Source organism: Carcharodon carcharias, chromosome 7 (genome assembly GCF_017639515.1).
Source record: "Carcharodon carcharias isolate sCarCar2 chromosome 7, sCarCar2.pri, whole genome shotgun sequence".
In the NCBI taxonomy this organism is placed as follows: Eukaryota; Metazoa; Chordata; class Chondrichthyes; order Lamniformes; family Lamnidae; genus Carcharodon; species Carcharodon carcharias.
In genome coordinates this window covers 84,652,339-84,671,848 of record NC_054473.1, presented here as the reverse complement: position 1 = coordinate 84,671,848, position 19,510 = coordinate 84,652,339, and the positions used below count along the sequence as shown (strand labels likewise).

The 19,510-nt window shown below is 44.7% G+C and overlaps 1 protein-coding gene across 4 annotated transcripts in view; it reads left to right on the top strand.

The window, feature by feature from the left end:
• LOC121280378 (E3 ubiquitin-protein ligase RNF123) overlaps nt 1–19,510 on the top strand; it is a 420,925-nt gene that overhangs the window by 179,615 nt on the left and 221,800 nt on the right. For all 4 annotated transcript variants that reach the window (XM_041192326.1, XM_041192324.1, XM_041192325.1 and 1 more), the window contains exons 25-28: nt 6,097–6,180; nt 7,004–7,111; nt 8,765–8,942; nt 18,738–18,812. In XM_041192326.1, the coding sequence (XP_041048260.1) occupies nt 6,097–6,180; nt 7,004–7,111; nt 8,765–8,942; nt 18,738–18,812 (445 nt within the window). The remainder of the gene's footprint in view (nt 1–6,096; nt 6,181–7,003; nt 7,112–8,764; nt 8,943–18,737; nt 18,813–19,510) is intronic.

Here is a 19,510-nt window from a genome sequence, read left to right as displayed (position 1 = left end):
GGACAATATCCAGGCTAGGGCTGACAAGTGGCAAGTAACATTCATACCACACAAGTGTCAGGCAATGATCACCTTCAACAAGAGAGAATCTAACCATCACCTCTTGATGTTCAATGGCATCACCATCACTGAATCCCCCACAGTCAACATCCTGGGGGTTACCATTGACCTGAAACTGAACTGGACTAGCCATTTATATACTGTGGCAACAAGAGCAGATCAGAGGCTAGGAATCCTGTGGTGATTAACTCACCTTCTGACTCCCCAAAGCCTGTCCATCATCTGCAAGGCACAAGTCAGGAGTGTGATGTAATACTCCCCACTTGTCTAGATGAGTGCAGCTCCAATGACACTCAAGAAGCTTGACAGCATCCAGCACACGCAGCTTGCTTGGTTGGCACCACATCCACAAATATTCACTCCCTCCACCACCGATGCACAGTAGCAACAGTGTGTACCGTTTACAAGGTGCACTACAGGAATTCACCAAGGCTCCTTAGACAGCACCTTCCAAGCCCAGGACCACTACCATCTAGAAGGACAAGGGTAGAAGATAGATGGGAACACCAGCACTTTCAAGTTCCCCTCCAAGTCACTCACTGTCCTGACTTGGAAATATATTGTTCCTTTGTTGTCGCTGGGTCAAAACCCTGGAACTTCCATCCTAACAGCAGTGTGGGTGTACCTACACCACATGGACTACAGCAGTTCAAGAAGGCAGCTCATCACCACCACCTCAAGGGCAACTATGGATAAATGCTGGCCCAGCCAGTGAAGCCCACATCATGTGAGTGAATAAAAAAAAAGCAAAGACATCTTGCTGATATTGTATAGGGCCTTGGTGAGATCACATCTGGAGTACTGTGACAGTTTTGGTCTCTTTACATAAGGAAGGATATACTTACCTTGGAGGAAGTGCAACTAATGTTCCCCAGACTGATTCCTGAGATGAGATTGTCCTATGAGGAGAAATTGAGTGGACTAAACGTATATTCCCCAGAATTTAGAAGATTCAAGTTTTTTTAAATGAAACGTAAAATTCTTAAAGGACTTGATAAATTAGATGCTGGGAGGATGTTTCCCCTGGCTAGATCATATATTTTTATTATTTCTTATTTCATGGGATGTGGGCATTAGTGACAAGGCCAGGATTTGTTGCCCATCTTTAAGGGCCCTTAAACTGAGTGGTTTGCTAGGCCATTTCAGACGGCTGTTAAGAGTCAGCCATATTGTTGTGGCGCTGGAGTCATATGTCGGCCAGCCCAAGTAAGGATAGAAAATTTTCTTCCCTAAAAGACATTAGTGAACCAGATGGGTTGTTATGACAATCAGCGGTAGCTTCATGGTCACCATCACTGCTAGCGTTCAATTCTCTTTTATTAATTGGATCCAAATTCCACCAGCTGCCATCAAAGTCTTAGAATAAGGGGTGGGCCATTTAGGACTGAGTTGAGGAGAAATTTCTTCAATGAGTCGTAGGTCTTAGAATTTTTACCCCAGAGAGCTGTGGATACTCAGTTACTGAGTATGTTCAAGATAGAGATCAATAAATTTCTTTAAAGTAAAGGAATCACGAGAAATGGGGATAGTGCTGGAAGCTGTACCTGTGGCAGGAGCTCAGCCATGATGATATTGAATGATGCCGGAGGCTCAAAGGGCCAATCATGCTCCTGTCTCTTATATTCTTATGTTTAGTGCTGCACTGGGAGTGTCAGGCTATATTCTGTGCTCAAGTCTCTGAAGTGGGACTTGGCACTCACAAGCTTCTGACTCAGGTGAGAACCCTACCACTAATCTAAGGCTGACATCATTGTGATTTGGAAACTAAAGCTGCTGTTTGTGATAGGTGTACTGTACGAAGCGTGTGTTGGGAAAGGCACTCAATGTGGACAGTACAATCCATTTCCAGGATAATACATCACATTAATAAACTTTTATTGAGAGCTTGCCTGCTGCAGTGTTAAGAGAATGGATGGTGTTTGCTGTCACTCAAGCAGTCAGGTTGCACTAGTTAGGTACAAACCATCTCTGCAAGCCATGTGCAATACCTTTTGTTGTAACGTCAGAAAATCTTTACATTCAAGTTTGTATGATGGCTCTGAGAATTTAGAAGCTCCACTCATTCTCAATGTTTGCCATTTCTTGGGCTTGGTCAGCAAATTTGTTGTGCAGAAGGTTCCTTGTTCAGTGCCATATCGAGCAGAAGGTCTTCTGGCCTTAACTATGCAAACTGGGATGGTAGTAGAACAATGGGCCAGGAGAGAAAAGTCAACTGTGCTTCATTGCCTTGTTCAGTTTCCAGTGACTGCCATAAATCCATGTTTGCTGTTTCACACGGTTTGCTGTAGTGAAACCATTTGTGTTGGAATTTTTACTTATTTGAATTCAGAAAGATCTCCAGAATATGATGAGCAATTCTTACCCAGTGGATTGGGTGCTGTCAGCATTTAAGTATGATAAACTGTTAGTCCAAGGCACACTTTGTGTTCCTAACAGAAGAGGACATGGAATCAGGTGCTGATTTCCTCTGTCTTTTCAGATGAACTGGTCAATGGGATTACTGTGAAATCTAGGTATAGTGGGATCTGGCCATTACATATTGGTCTATGCCAGGATAACGCTTCCCTTTGGCCATGCAGTGTTTGAGTGGGATGGAACTGACCAAACACAAGGGGCCACATTTGAATTTTTTTCCTCTCTCAAGGGCCAATGAGCAAATTTCGGAAAGTAAGGTTTGACACATCATTAAACAAGAGTTTCAAAAAAAATTGAGGTATGAAGAAAATAAACATCTTGTTGAGCAAAGAAAAACAATATCATAACAATAAATTGATAATTTCAAAAATGAATAATTAATAAAGATGGCCATTAGAGTGTGAGAGGGTGTGTGTGTGTATGTGTGTGTCTGGCTCCCTCCCGGTCTCGGGGGTACTCACTCACTCACACTCACCCACATCCACTGTGAGAGTGGGTGTGAGTATGTTTTGGTGTCTGGAGGTGAGGCTGAGTGAGAACCCTGAGACTGGGAGTGAGCCAGACACATACACATCCGCACATGCACTCACACGCACACTCACTCACACAAGCTCACAAGCATACTCACTCACTCACGCCTGCTGGGCCTAGGTGGTTCGGTGACTAAAACGCTGAGGAGAGGTTTGGGATGGCTGTAGACTCTTTCCCCCCGCCCTGTCTAACACTCTAGCTGTCCTGCTGTTGCTGCAATTGCCATTCCAACTTTATGACTTGAGTAGGGGCCTTGTTTCCTGCACCCCGCTCCACTCCACCAACAGGCAGTCCCCCCACTCTTTCTCACCGTCACCCCCCAACAATGTGTTTCCCTAACGCCTCCACACCCCACCCCACCGTGCCAATACCCCCCAGCAGCCATCCTCCTTGCCCGGCAACAAGTCTCCATTCCCCCCCCCCCCCCACCCCCAACAAACACCACCACTTGGCAACCAATCTCCAACCCACTCCCCTTCCCTCAGCCAAACTGTCACTGACTCCAGTTCCATGAGCTTCAATTTTGTAAACCAGCATTTTATGTGGTACTTTGTCAAAGACTTTCCCAAAATCCATGTCGACAAGACCCATTGCTTTCCCTTCATCAATTTGCTCTGTTACTTCGTCAAAAAATTCAATTAGATTATTTATGCACGATCTGCCTTTTACAAATCCATGCTGACTCTCCTTAATTAACTGAAACCTCTCCAAATGCCTGTAGATTATTTTCCTGATTATTGTTTCTAAAACCTTACCCACCACCGATTGTAAACTTACCAGCATGTTGTTACTAGGATTGTCCTATACCCTTTCTTACATCCTCTCCAATCCTCTGCTATCTCCCTTGTATTTAGGGAAGATATGGCAAGCCTTTTACCTAATCTGTACGAAGATGAAAATCGCCCACAATTCTTGCAGTACCATTCTTACAAGTCCCCACTATCTCTTGATTTATATTCTGTCCTAAAGTGTAACTACCGTTAGGGGCCTATAACCTATCCTGATCAGTGACCTCTGCCTTTCTATTTCTTAACTCCACCCAAACTGATTCTACATCTTGATCTTCTGGACAAAGATCATTTCTACCTCCTGTACTGGTCTCATCCTTTGTTAACAGAGCTACTGCAGCTCCTTTTACTTTCACACTCCTGGCTGGTTTCCCACATTCTACTCTTTGTAAATTTGAGGCCATCCAAACTCTGCTGCCTATGTCTTAACTGACATCAAGTCCCGTTCCCCATCATCCCTGTGCTTGCTGATCTACGTTACTTGACTGGTAGCCAATGTCTTGATTTTAAAATTCTTATCCTTGTTTTCAAATCCTGCCATGACTTCGTCCCTTCCTTTGTAATCTCCTCAAGTCCCTCCAAGATATGTCATCCTCTAAGTCTAGGGTCTTGCGCATCCCCAATTTTAATCTCCACCATTGGTGGCTGTACCTTTGGTTGTTTAGGCCCCAAGCTCTGAAATGAGCTCCAAAACTGGTACGTGAATCAGAAAAAGTTAGTATGCATGTACAGCAAGTGACTAGGAAGGCAAATTAAATGCTGTTTATTGCAAGGGGAATGAAAATAGAAGTCAGCATGTTTTGCTACAGTTGTACAGGGCGTTGGTGAGACCACACCTAGAGTACTGTGTGCAGTTTTGGTCTCCTTATTTAAGAAATGATATAAATGCATTGGAAACAGTTCAGAGAACTTGACTGATATCTGGGATTTGGGTGGTGGTGAGGGTTATCTTATGAGGAAAGGTTGGACAGGGTGGGCCTGTAACCATTGGAATTTAGAAAAATGAGAGGTGATCTTATTGAAACATTTAAGATTCTGAGGAGACTTGACAGGGTGGATGCTGAGAGGATGTTTCACCTTGTGGGAGAGACCAGAACTAAGGGTCACCGTTTAAAAATAAGGAATCTTCCATTTAAGACGGAGATTAGAAGAAATTTTTTCTCTGAGGGTCGTGAGTCTTTGGAACTCTCTTCCCCAGAGACTGGTGGACGCGGGTCACTGAAGATTTTTAAAGCAGAGGTAGATAGATTCTTGACTAACCAGAGAGTCCACAGCTATCGGAGTAGATGAAATGTGAAGTTAAGGCCACAATCCAATCAATTATTTGATGGCAGAGCAGACTCAGCCGGGGTGGGGTGGGGGTGGGGGGGGGACGCTGCAAATGGCCTACTCCTTTTCCTAATTTTATGCTTGTAGGCCTGGACTAATGTTCTGGAGGCATGAGTTCAAAGCCCGCCACAGCAGCTGGGGGGAATTTGATTCAATTAATTAATAAATCTGGAATAGAATGCTAGTCTCTTTAATAATAGTCATGAACCTATCTGGTTCGCTAATGTCCTTCAGGAGAGGAAATCTGTTGTCATTACCTGGTTAGGCCTATATGTGATCTCATATCCACAGCATCTGCCTGGCTTATATGTGACTCCAGACCCACAGCAATATGGTTTACTCTCAATTGCCCTTTGAAATGACTTAGCAAGCCACGCAGTTCAAGGGCAATTAGGGATGGACAACAAACGCTAGCCTCGCCAGAGATGCTTATATCCCATGAACGAATTTTAAAAAGTGTTTTGAGGTTTTTAAAGGAAAGAACTGAAACTGAGATGGCGGAGCGTAAATGTTTAGGGAGATGGTTTCAGAGTGGAGAATTTAGATTGCTGAATCTGATCTTCCCTCTAGAGAGGAGCAGTGGTAGCGAGGAATACATGCAGTAGGGCAGGTATGTGGCGGAACTGAATAGCTGAAGGATGGAGCCGAGATAGGGGTGGTGAAATGATGCGATAATGATGGTCAACGATGGGATAGGGTATTTGAAATCCAGCCCTGACTAAACGCACCACTGTGTGGCTCAGCCTGAGCAAGTAATGGAAAATGAGGATGGCTTCAGAAGAAAGGGGAAGGTTACAAAGTTTTTGCCAGGGGACTCATTATGGGCTGACTTTACTGTGTCTCATACACTGCTGTGGTTAGGAGTGTAGTGATTCTCGGGGCATATTTTTAACAATTAGAGCCCATCTTTTTTATTCTTGACAAAACAACTTGGTTGCATGGGTTGTGTTCAACTGACTGACTATATTTGCAGATGGTGGGTGTGTCGGACGATGTCCATGAATATGCAGTGGCGTTGAAGGACACCGAAGACAAAATTGCAAGATGTCCTACAAAGGTAAGGGAATAGGCTGTTTGGTGAGGTGAAGTGAGCCCATGACAAAGGCACAGGGAGCTTTTGGTGGGTGATACAAATAAATGCTTAATTTGCTGCAATGACTCTGGATACAGATCCATGGACACTGGTTTGTCTTGATTCTTGCTTGAGGGGTCATTATTCAGATCTGTGTCTTGAGGGTAGACCTTTGTAGACTTTTGACTGTGGGAGGTATTCTGAGCCAACAGGTCTATGTCAATGTTTATGCTCCACATGAACCTCCAATCCCTCTTCATTTAGCCCATCGACATATGTGTCTATTACTTTGTGTCTCAGGGCTAATTTACCTGCCCCTTCCATGCCTTTATACTATTCACCTCAGCTACTCTTTGTGGTAGTCATTCTAACCATTTCCTGAGTGAAGTTTTCTCATGCAGTATAAGTTATTGTTCCCTTTGAGATTTGGTATTCTTGTGAACTGTCCTGATGAGTGCAAGATGAAAAGCTTTGACAGTGTGTCTCATTTTTCAACAATACATTCTATGATTCTAAAGTTTAGTGCCCAGAATTAGACACACTGCTCCAGCTGAGAAATAACCAGTGTTTTATAAAGGCTTAGCATATTTTTTTTCCTTTTGTACTTGATGCTTCTCTTTATAAATCCAGGATTCCTATATGCTTTCTTTACAACTTTATCAACTATATCCTGTCTGTGACCCCAGTTAGATCGTGACTGGGGTACTTCCTTCACCCAGAGCAAAGGGCTGCTACTATTGCAGGGCTGCTAGTGGTTTATGATCATCCAAGAATCTCCAGCTTCAAGTTGTATTTTTTTTCCTTTCAGAGGAAGGATATACTGGATGAATTGACAAAGAGTCAGAAAGTCTTCTCTGCGAAGCTGAATCACCTGAGTCGCCGGCTAGCGTGGATCAATGCCACCATTTACTCCAAGGTAAAGTGGACCATGGTGCTAGGAATGTTGATGTGAAGAGCCTAACCTCTTTCACTAGGAAATGTTAGGAACTAGAGATAGTTTAATAAATTATATTTATATTTGTGTGAATTAGGAATGAGTTTTAGCTTTAAGTTAAAGTTTAATTTGTATTTCTGCACTTGTGTGTTTAGAAAGCGGGGAAATTGAATTTTAGTATCACTTTAAAAGATGCCTGCATTTTAATGAGGTTTTACGACCCTTGAAGGGAAGTTAAAACAAACACAATATAGGAAAAACTGTGCTATTGCTTAGCAACAGGGGTCCAGAGAGAGGGACCCATAGAGAAAGTACGACGGCATTTGTTTAGCTCAGTTGGAAGCAGCTGCCAGGAGAAGCTGGACGCAGAAGAGAGAACTGCAGGACCCAGGTCTAAAAACTGAAGAAGAAAGTCCCCAAAACCAGGGAGTGCAACAGGAAAGGTAACAAGAGGACAGCTAAGTCAAAGAACAAGGACAGGAATCTGGAAAAGGCCCTATTAAGTGAAATTAAGAGTGAGGAGCAGAGGAAGGCACAAAGCTTAAAGGGAGAAAGCTGCAGGATGCAGACTTAAAGCAAAATAGGCTTGTGAAAAGCCAGAAGATCTGAGGAGATGGTCAAAGTTGATGACTCTTTACAATGAGCATTTGAAGGAATGGTGTTCTGTTGGCACAGCTGAGCATTTGAGAGAGAGTGCGTGGAAGGCAAAGCTTGAATGCATGTGGCGATCCAGGGAGGAGGAACATCAGAAGGAGAATTCAAAATCTTGGAGTTGGACCCTTGTGGAAGGTGTCCAAAAGAAACATTGTTTGGGAAAAGATTCCAAAGCGAGTGCTTTGAGAGTAGAGATGGGAAAACTGCATGTGAAAGATGGAGTTCAGTGAGACCAGTTGGCTCACGGTGTGACAAGAGTCTGGGGGGAGTTGATGAGGGATCCATAGCATCTGTCACTTGGTTGCAGAGTGTGGTGTGCCTGACCACAGGTTTCCTATTGGCTTACATGGACGGTGTACTTACAGTGAACTTTTGTAACTTCTGTTGTCCTTACAAATCTGTATGTATCTGTTAAGGTATAGTTGTGGGTGAAGAAGTATTGTAATTTCGTTCATTTTTTCTTGTTTCATAAATGTTTTATTCTTTTGCTAAAAGTTCATCAGCTGACTAGCCACCCTCCATGTTTCTGAAAAATAAAAGTTAGGATCTATCAAGCTGGGTTCCACCCTGTGATCTGGCTTGTCCAGTAGTAACATCAGCTGGGATCATAACAAAAGCCTGGGGCTTGGAAAACTAGTCTCTAGTCGGTCAGGATGAAGACGTCTATGTGGTGTAGGCAAAGTTGTTTTCAGAAAACATTGCCCAGCTGTGTATAATTTCTGCCGAAATATTGCTGAGTGGGGAGTGGAATCCCATTTGCACACTTGAGATCTTTCTCAGCAGCACAGGATCAACATTGTAATGTGGTCAAACAATGATTCCAGTCCATCAATCATTTCAGTTTAATAGCTTGGGGAAGAACCTTGGTCTTGTGTATAAGTTAAGGAAGGGTAGGGCTAGTTTAAAAGACTTGGTGGTTCTACTTTTTCCAGAGGCTAGCTGCCTTTGCTCCTAATAGAGTCGAAGTTGTTCTTGTTTCAGGAGAAGATGCTGGACATCTATTGGCTGCTGCAGGTGTGCATACGAGTAATCGAACACAGTGACCGGACAAGGACGCTGTTCGCTTTCATGCCAGAGTTCTACATGAATGTTGCCATGAACAGCTACAGTGCTCTGAAGAATTACTTCAGTCCAGTCAACAGCATGGACGAACTGCCTGGTAAGTGGAGAGCGTGTGGGTGGATGATCACTGAGCCTTGTGCTGGGACTTGGAAAGAATTTTTTGCTCTTGGCTGATTTGCCTGCTGTTTAATTACACTTCTGTGGGAGGTTAAATCTTTTGTAGAAGTTCAGTTAGTGTAAGTTATATGTGCTCCAACATTAGTGGTTATATGTTTAGCTGCCTGGATGTTGAGTTCTAGAGTTCCTTCTCTCTAACTCTCTACCTCTCTCTCCCACTTTAAGATGCTTTTTAAAGACAACCTCTTTGACCAAGCTTTTGGTCAACTGTCCTAATATCTCCTTATGTGACTTGGTGTCAAATTTTGTTTGATATTGCTCCTGTGAAATGCCTTGGAACCTTTTACTACAATTAAATGAACTGCAAAATTCAAGTTGTTGTTGGAAGAAACAAGTTCAATATGCTAAGTGCCCTTTTCTGTGGCATAGCTTTGAGAACTTTTTTTAAGTGTCAGTTTTGCCTCGCTTGGGGCACACACACACACACACACACACACATACACACCCCCTCCCCCACCCACCCACCCATTCATTCTAAACAAACACCCTAGCTTCAATCAGAATAACAAGCAGGGTTGGTTCAAATGAATCAAAATATTATGGAGAGTTGCAATCTGAGCAGTCACTTGTGCCCTAGCTCAGTATTTGTTGGAGTTATACGTAATTGCTAAAATTCACAATCTGATTAAGATATGAAAATGCATGAGGAAATATCATTGTTACTGCATGTCGAGGACAGTTGTGAATGGTTTCAGAGGCTGATAGCATTAAATAGTTATTGATCATTTTATAACAAGCCTTATTACTCTCCTGTGCAGGATCTAAAATCATATTTGGAATATGACATCTGTGATTACATTTGGCCCATCATGACTGTGGTGATTCTCTGCAAGAGAAATTCAGCTAGTTCTACTCTCTAGACCTCTTTCTGTAGCTTTGCAATTTTTTTCTCTTCAGCTGCTTATCCAAATCCCTTTCGAAAGGCACGATTGAACTTGCCTCCAGCACACACTCAGGCAGTGCATTCCGGATCCTAATACGTACTGTATTAAAAAGGTTTTTCCTCATATCTCTATTAGTTCTTGTGCCATTCATCTTATGTCAGTGTCCTCTGGTTCTCGATCTTTCTGCCAGTGGGAACAGTTTCTCCCTATCTACTTTGTCTAGACCCCTCATGATTTTGAATACCTCTAGCAAATTTCTTCTTGGCCTTCTCTAAGGAGAACTGTCCCAGCTTCTCCAATCTATCCATGGAACTGGAGTTCCTCATTCCTGGAACCAACCTTCCTAAAGCCTTCACATCCTTTTTAAAGTGCAGTGCTCAGAATTGGACACAGTACTCCAGTTTAGGCCAAATCAGTGTTTTATAAATGTTCATCATAACCAGCTTGTTTTTGTACTCTATGCCTCTGTTTATAAATTCGAGGATCCCAAATACATTTTTAACTACTTTTACTAAACCTGCCCTGTCACCTTCAACAATTTGTGCACATACACCCCCAGGTCTTTCTATTCCTGCACCAGCTTTTGAATTGTAGCCTTTATTTTATATTGCATTCCATGTTCTTCCTACCAAAATGTATCACTTAACACTTCTCTGCTCTACATTTACCCTGCCATGTGTTCACCCATTTAAAGTCTATGAAAATATCCTCTTCAAAGTTCACAATACTTCCAAGTTTTGTGTCATCTGCAGATTTTGAAATTGTGCCTTGTACATCCAAATCTAAATCGCTAATATAGATCAAGAAAAGCAATGGCCCTGGTACCAATCCCATGGAAACCCAGTCCATAACTTCCTCCAGTCCAAAAAAAAACATTGTTTGGCAAAACTCTGTTTCCTGTCACTCAGTCAACTTCGTATCCGTGCTGCTAGTGCCCCTCTTATTCCATGAGCTTCAACTTTGCTAGCAAGCCTATTAGGTAACACTTTATCAAATGCCTTTTGGAAGTCCACGTACATCACATCAGTCTACTCTTAATCGTCAGCAAAGTTTGGAAGGTGTCATTGACAGTGCGATCAAGTGGCTCTTAATGAGTAACAACCTGCTCACCAGTGCTCAGTTTGGGTTTTGCCAGGGCCATTCAGTCCCAGACCTCATTACAGCCTTGGTCCAAATATAGACAAAAGAGCTAAATTTCAGAGGTGAGATGGGAGTGGTTGTCCTTGACATCAAATCAGCATTTAATCAACTATGGCATGAAGAAGCCCTAATAAATTGAATCAGTGGGAATTGGGCAGAAAGCTACCAAATGGTTGGAGTCATACGAATCACAAAGGAAGATGGTTGTGGTTGTTGGAAGCCAATCACCTCAGTCCCAGGACATTGCTGCAGGATTTTGTCAGGGCACTTTCCTAGGCCCAACCATCTTTACCTGCTTTATCAATGACCATATCTCCAGCATAAGGTTAATAATGGGGATGTTTGCTGATGACCGGATAGTGTTCAGTATCATTTGCAATTCCTCAGATACTGAAGCAGTCCGTGCCCACAAGCAGCAAAACTTAGACAACATTCAGGCTTAGTCTGATAAATGGCAAGTAACATTGTGCTACACAAGTGCCACGCAATGACCATCTCCAACAAGAGAGAATATAACCATTGGCCCTTGACATTCAAAAGCATTACCATTGTTAAATTCCCCATCTTCAACATACCGGAGGTTACTGTTGACCAATAACTGAACTCGACCAGCCATATAAATCCTGTGGTGACAGGAGCAAATCACAGGCTGGCAATTCTGCAGTAGGTAACCCACCATCTGACTCCTCAAAGCCTGCCCACCATGTACATGGCACAAGTCAGGAATATGATGGAATATTCTCTTTGCCTGGACGAAAGCAGCTCCATAGCATTCAAGAAACTCAACACCATCCAGGTCAAAGCAGTCCGCTTGATTGGTACCCCATCCACCACCTTAAATTTTCAATCAGTGGCAACTGTGTGCACCATCTACAAGATGCACTACAGCAACTCAGCAAGGCTCCTTTGCAGCATTTTCCAAACCCACAACCTGTACCACTGAGAAAAATGAGGGCAGCAATACATGTGAACACCTCCAAGTTCCTCTTGAAGTCACACACCATCCTGACTTGAAACTATATTGAAGTTTCTTCGCTGTCACTGAGCCAAAATACTAGAAATCCCTCCCTAAAATGTGGGTGTTCCTACACTGCATGGATTGCAGCAGTTCAAGAAGGTGGCTCAACAATCCCTTCTCTAGGGCAATTAAGGATGGACAATAAATGCTAGCTTTGTCAGCAAAGTTCACATCCCATGAATGTATAGAAAAAGTGCATTATCCTCATCAATCCTCCCAGTTACTTCATCAAAAAACTCAATCAAGTTAGTTAAACACGGTTTACCTTTAATATACCTATACCTGCTTTCCTTAATTCATCCATTAGTGCCCAAATGAGTGTAAATTTTGTCCTGGAATGTAATTTCTAAAAGTTTTCCCATCAGCAAGTTTAAACTGACCGTCCTTTAGTTACTGGGTTTATCCTTATTCCATTTTTTGAATAAGGGGGTAACATTTGCAATTCTCCAAAACTCTGGCACTACCCCTATATCTAAGCAGAATTGGAAGATTATGGCCAGTGCAATTTCCTTCTTTAATTCCCTAAGCATCCTTAGATGTATCCCATCAATGATAACGTATCAAGTTTAAGTACAGCCAGTCTTTCTAATGCCTGCTCTTTATCAATTTTTAGCCCAGCCAATATCTTAACTACCTCCTTTGAGTCTGAATTTGGAAGCAGCATCTTCCTTTGTAAAGCCAGATGCAGCATGCTCATTTAGTACCTCAGCTATGCAGTCTGCCTCCATAAACCCCCCTTTTTGGTCCCTAATCAGCCCCTCTTACTATTCTTTTACTATTTATATGCCTGTTGAAGACTTTTATATTTTTTATGTTGGCTGCCTCTCTTTTCTCATGCTTTTATGTTTTGCCTCTCATTTTTCTTTACATCTCTCTGAACTTTGTATTAATTAGCCTGATTCTCACTTGTATTATCAAATTGTCATCTGTGATACTCAATCTTTTTCTGCTTCATCTTACTCCCTGTCTGTCTCGGCATCTAAGACTTTGCTTGGTTTACCTTTCTCCCTTGTGGGAATCTACCTCGATTGTAGCTCAATGATCTCTTTAAAGACAGGCCATTGTTCCATTACAGTTCTGCCTCGCAACCTTTGATTCCATTTTACCTGGGCTAGATCCACTCACATGTCACTGAAATCGGATCTCCTATTAGGTATTTTTACTCTAGATTGCTCCTTGCTCTTTTCCATAACTAACGCAAACCCTATGATATAGTGATAACTATTCCCTAAATGTTCCCCTGCTTACATTTGGTCCACTTGATCCACCTCATTCCCCAGAACCAGATTTAGCAATGCCTCCTTCCTCTTTGTACAATGGAAACATACTGATCAAGAAAATTCTGCTGAAGAGACTTTAGAAACTCTTCCCCCTCTCTGCACTTTGCAATATTACTATCCTAGTTTATATTAGGACAGTTAATCCCCCCATTATCACGATATAATCTTACACCTCTCTGACATTCCCCTCCTGTTGCTCCTCTATATCTTTCCTATCAATTGGTAGGTCGAAAGAATATACCAAGTGGCATGCATAATGACACCTCTTTTTTAATCACACCTCTGTTTCTAGCCATATATTCTGTCCTTGACCCATGCAGGAAATCTTCTCTCTGCAGCACTGCAATATTCTCCTTAACAAATATTTCCATCGTCCTCCTTCTTTACCTTTCCTCTCTTTTCCTAACACCTTGTACCCAGGAATATTTAGTACTGAGTCCTGCCCTCTTTTGAGCCAAGTCCTCACTGTCCCATCATATTCCTATGTGGTTTTCTGTGCCTGCAGATTACTAACCATTACAGTGCTTTATGCGTTTTACATATATGCATTTTAAACCTAATTTAGATCTATTCCATTCCCTTTTAGTCTGACTGCACCTAGTACCTTACTATTTCTTACTCTAGTGTTACCTGTTTCTTCCAATCGTTTGTGCAACTTGTTTCTCCTTTCTAATGCTTAATCCTGGTTCCTATCCCCCTGAAACAGCACTAACAAACTGCCCCACGATGACATTGGTCCCAACTCTGTTGAGGTGCAAAACATCCCAATAAGTCGCACCTCCCCAGAATTAATCCACATGTCTCAAGAATCTATAGCACCCTCTCCTGAATCATCTGTCCAACCAGGCACTTATCTGCTCTATCCTCCTATTTTTATATTGACTAGTAAGTGACACCGGGAGTAATCTGGAGATTGCAACCTCTAACGTCCAGTTTGCTGGTTGCCTAAAATCTGCCTCCAGGGCGTCATCTCTCTTTACCCATGTTATTGGTACCGATTTGAACCACAGCCTCTGGTTGTTGCCTCTCCTCCCTCAGAGTGCTCTATAGCTACTCAGTGACACCTTTGACCCTAGTACCAAAGAGGTGACATACCATCCTGGGATTATTTCTGGCTGCAGAAATGCCTATTTGTTTCACTAAACATAGAATCCCTAATCACTAGTACTTTCCCAATCTTCCTCCTGTCCCCATGTGCAGCTGAGCCATCCATGTTTCCATGGACTTGCCTCAGGCTGCACTCTCCAGAGAAATCATCATTCTCACCAGTATTCAGAGTTCTATACTGGCTGGAGACTGAGATGTATTTGGGGGAACCCTGCACTATCTGCCTGGTCATCCTTGATTTCCTGGTGGTCACCCATTCCCTTTCTTCCTGCACATCCTTAAGCTTTGGGTGATCACATCCAAGTGTGTGCTATCCATGTAGCTCTCAACCTCATGAATGCACCACAGTGACACCAGCTGCTACTGAAGCTCCAGAACCAGGAGCTCAAACTCCTTGAGCTGGATGCCAATTCCTGCACTTATGGTTGTCCAGGACATGTGCAGTGGTCTGGAGGTCCCATGTGGCATAGAATGTTCGCTCCATGGGACTGAGGCTTGCTGTCAATTTTCTGTTTGTTTTTTTGTTCAGTGTAGTTTAATAAATTGAAGACTTATTAAAGACTTGTATTAAAAAAAAGCTTACCAGCTACTCAGCAGTCAACAGCCTCTGTTGTGCTGATGACAGCTGCTTTTTCCTCATTCCTACCCAATTCTTGTGCTCTCTTTGGTCTGCTGCTCTGCCCCTAATCTGTTCAAGGTCTGTGCTGCTTACCTCCAGACTCCACAAAACAACTAATCAGCTATCGGCTGTCCTGTGAAGTTGCTGCTTGATTTTTTTCCCCTGTTGATTTGTTCTCTATGCTCTCTCTATCTCTACCACTGCTTTTTCCTCGCTGAGCTCTCAGCCTCCAGCTGTCCTGTGTTTCATCTATCCCTGTATCTCTACTGCTTATTTTATTGCTGCGCTGTTCTTTCAGTGCTCTATTTCTCCACTGCTCCTTTTATCCTTGCTCTGCTCTTGGGCTTCCCGTGTTCTCACAGCGTCCCCTTAACTCACTCACTCTGCAATTCCTGTTCCCCCACTGTGCTCTCGGACATCCCGCTGTTCAAGCAGTGCTCTCAGGCTTCCTGCCGTTCTTGCTATATTTCCCTCCTTTGCTCGCTCTCGCTCCCCCTTTCTCTCTCACTCTCCCTCTCTCTCAGCCCATTCCCCCTCTCCCTCTGCCCCTCCCCACTCTCTCTCTCCCTAAACTCCGCTTTCCCTTCTCTCTACCCTCTCCCCCCTCTTCCCTCTCTCCCCCTCCCCCACACCCCTCCCTCTTCCCTCCCACCCCCTCTTCCCTCCCACCCCCTCTTCCCTCCCACCCCCTCTTCCCTCCCACCCCCTCTTCCCTCCCACCCCCTCTTCCCTCCCACCCCCTCTCTTACACTGCACCCCTCTCTTTCTCCCCCCACCCCTCTCTTTCTCCCCCCCACCCCTCTCCTTCTCCCCCCCACCCCTCTCCTTCTCCCCCCACCCCTCTCCTTCTCCCCCCCACCCCTCTCCTTCTCCCCCCCACCCCTCTCCTTCTCCCCCCAACCCCTCTCCTTCTCCCCCCACCCCTCTCTTTCTCCCCCCCACCCCCCTCTTTCTCCCCCCTTCCCCTTCTCTCTCCCCCCTCCTCTACCTCTCTCTCCCCCCTCCTCTACCTTTCTCTCCCCCCTCCTCTACCTCTCTCCCCATCCTCTATCTCTCTCTCCCCCCTCCTCTACCTCTCTCCCCATCCTCTATCTCTCTCTCTCCCCATCCTCTATCTCTCTCTCTCCCCATCCTCTATCTCTCTCTCTCCCCATCCTCTATCTCTCTCTCTCCCCATCCTCTATCTCTCTCTCTCCCCATCCTCTATCTCTCTCTCTCCCCATCCTCTATCTCTCTCTCTCCCCATCCTCTATCTCTCTCTCTCCCCATCCTCTATCTCTCTCTCTCCCCATCCTCTATCTCTCTCTCTCCCCATCCTCTCTCTCTCTCTCTCTCCCCATCCTCTCTCTCTCTCTCTCTCTCTCCCCACCCTTTCTCTCTCTCTCTCTCTCTCTCTCTCTCTCTCTCCCCATCCTCTCTCTCTCTCTCTCTCTCTCCCCATCCTCTCTCTCTCTCCCCATCCTCTCTCTCTCTCTCTCCCCATCCTCTCTCTCTCTCTCTCCCCATCCTCTCTCTCTCTCTCTCCCCATCCTCTCTCTCTCTCTCTCCCCATCCTCTCTCTCTCTCTCTCCCCATCCTCTCTCTCTCTCTCTCCCCATCCTCTATCTCTCTCTCTCCCCATCCTCTATCTCTCTCTCTCCCCATCCTCTATCTCTCTCTCTCCCCATCCTCTATCTCTCTCTCCCCATCCTCTATCTCTCTCTCTCACTCCCCATCCTCTATCTCTCTCTCTCACTCCCCATCCTCTATCTCTCTCTCTCTCCCCATCCTCTATCTCTCTCTCTCTCCCCATCCTCTATCTCTCTCTCTCCCCATCCTCTATCTCTCTCTCTCCCCATCCTCTATCTCTCTCTCTCCCCATCCTCTATCTCTCTCTCCCCATCCTCTATCTCTCTCTCTCTCTCCCCATCCTCTATCTCTCTCTCTCTCTCCCCATCCTCTATCTCTCTCTCTCTCTCTCTCTCCCCATCCTCTATCTCTCTCTCTCTCTCTCCCCATCCTCTATCTCTCTCTCTCTCTCTCCCCATCCTCTATCTCTCTCTCTCTCTCTCCCCATCCTCTATCTCTCTCTCTCTCTCTCTCCCCATCCTCTATCTCTCTCTCTCTCTCTCCCCATCCTCTATCTCTCTCTCTCTCTCTCCCCATCCTCTATCTCTCTCTCTCTCCCCATCCTCTATCTCTCTCTCTCTCTCCCCATCCTCTATCTCTCTCTCTCTCTCCCCATCCTCTATCTCTCTCTCTCTCTCCCCATCCTCTATCTCTCTCTCTCTCCCCATCCTCCCTATTTCCCCCTCCTCTCCCTCTCCACCTCCCCTCTCCCCCTCCTCCCTCTCTCCCCCTCCTCCCTCTCTCCCCCCCTCCCTCTCTCCCCCCCTCCCTCTCTCCCCCCCTCCCTCTCTCCCCCTCCTCCCTCTCTCCTCCTCCTCCCTCTCTCCTCCTCCTCCCTCTCTTTCTCCCCCCTCCCCACCTCCTTCCCCCTCTCTCTACTCCTCCTCTCTTCTCTCTCTGCCCCCTCTCTCTCCCTCGCCCCCTCCCTCTCCCCCTCGCTCTACCTTGCCCCCCCCTCTCTCTCACACCCACCCCATCTCTCCCTCTCACACCCACCCCCATCTCTCCCTCTCACACCCACCCCCATCTCTCCCCCCATACACCCACTGTGTGTGTCTCTCTTTCTCTCTCTCCCTGCTGTCTTCTCGGGCCTCCTGCTGTTCATTCTCTCCCTCTCGCTCTGTAAATTGGGTGACTGTAGCTCAGCATCAACATGGTGATTTAACCTCGCTCTGTTAAAGGGAGGCTTGGCTTTCATTCAGGTTTTTTTTTAAACTCGTGTTTCACATGGTGTATTAATCTGGCTTTTCCATTTACAGACAATATTCCTTGTCTTTTTTATATATATGGATTGCTGTTACTTTGAATATACAAACACAGTCTGCCACAGTGTGTTTGCGCAAATTAGGTTTGTACTAGAGGGGGAGGCAGTGAGTTGATACTGCAGACTTGTCCCTAAATGGAAAGGGGAAATCTGATATAATGGATGCCATCTTGTGTCATCAGTGGACAAGCCTAACAGAGTGATGACAAAGATCTGGCAACAGGCTCTCACCCCCTGTCTTTGAAAAGGGCAAGAATCCTGGCAACGACACCAGGATAACTGACAGTGCAAAAATATGGTACAAAGAAACTGCATTTACTTTCACTTTGGCAGATTGTTTCAACAAGAATACAAGGCACAAGGGATTGAGTTTCCTATCTCAGACACATTTCTGTGGGTCTCCTAAGCAATGGTGAGGAACTTCCCCCCTCGGAGAATGAGCTTTCTCCCTGGTGGATGTCATGCCTCAAGGTGGCTGTTTTATGTGCCTGGGGACAGGCTGCAGTGGTCAACATGTCAGTTGCAAATGACACACACAACATTACACAAGTTAGGTCTGTCCAAATCTGCACAGGGTGAGGAGCATTTTCCAAAAAAAAAACTGGCATTAAGCAACAACAAAAACATGTATACAATGTGTTAGTGCAAATGCAAGAACTGCCCGTTTTGCACATGTGATTGGCATCGTTTTTAGTTGTTGCACACCACTAGTGCTGTGTGCATTAACTTGGCTGTCTTTTTTTGGATGTCTCCAATTGCAAAAGGACCTTCAGTAATCAATACCTCTCTCCACAGGGTATCAGGAGACATTGAGTCGATTGGCTGCCATCCTTGCCAAGCACTTTGCTGACTCTCGAATTGTGGGAACAGGTAAGTCTTTGTTCTGTGGCAGGACATGCATTAGTCCTTGGAGACAGGCATTACCAAGACTTATGGGATAAGAACAAGCAACCTGTGCAAGCTAACTGTCTGCAGTCTGCAGGTCTCCAACTTGAATGTATTGACCCACAACACTAAATTGATAGTTTGGGAATGGTTCACCCATCAAATTGTAGATCATGGGATGAGGAAAATATCACGTGTCATTGGGGAGCATTCCTTTGAGTTTGATGTGAAGGCACATTGTCAGGGAAAAGCAGAGGGGGCTTGCTCTACCTCTCATAGTGTTCTTGATCTGGGAATGGGTATCTATAAGAAAAAGTGCTCCATTCCCCAGCATGAACATTCTTCACCTTCATAAACACAGAATTATTTAAAAGCAAAATACTGTGGATGCTGGTCTGGCAGCAACTGTGGAGAGAGAAGCAGAGTTAAAGTGTTAATGTTTCACATTCGACCTTTCATCAAAACTGAAGAAAGATAGAAATCTAATAGGTTTTGAGTCGGTGGAAGGTGGGGAGGGGGCAGGAAGAACAAAAGGAAAGGCCTGTGATAGGATGGAGGGCAGCAGAGATTAAATAAATTATTTACATTCAAACATACGAATTAGGAGCAGGGGTAGGCCACTTGGACCTTTGAGCCTGCTCCAATATTCAATAAGATCATGGCTGATCTGATTATAATCTTAT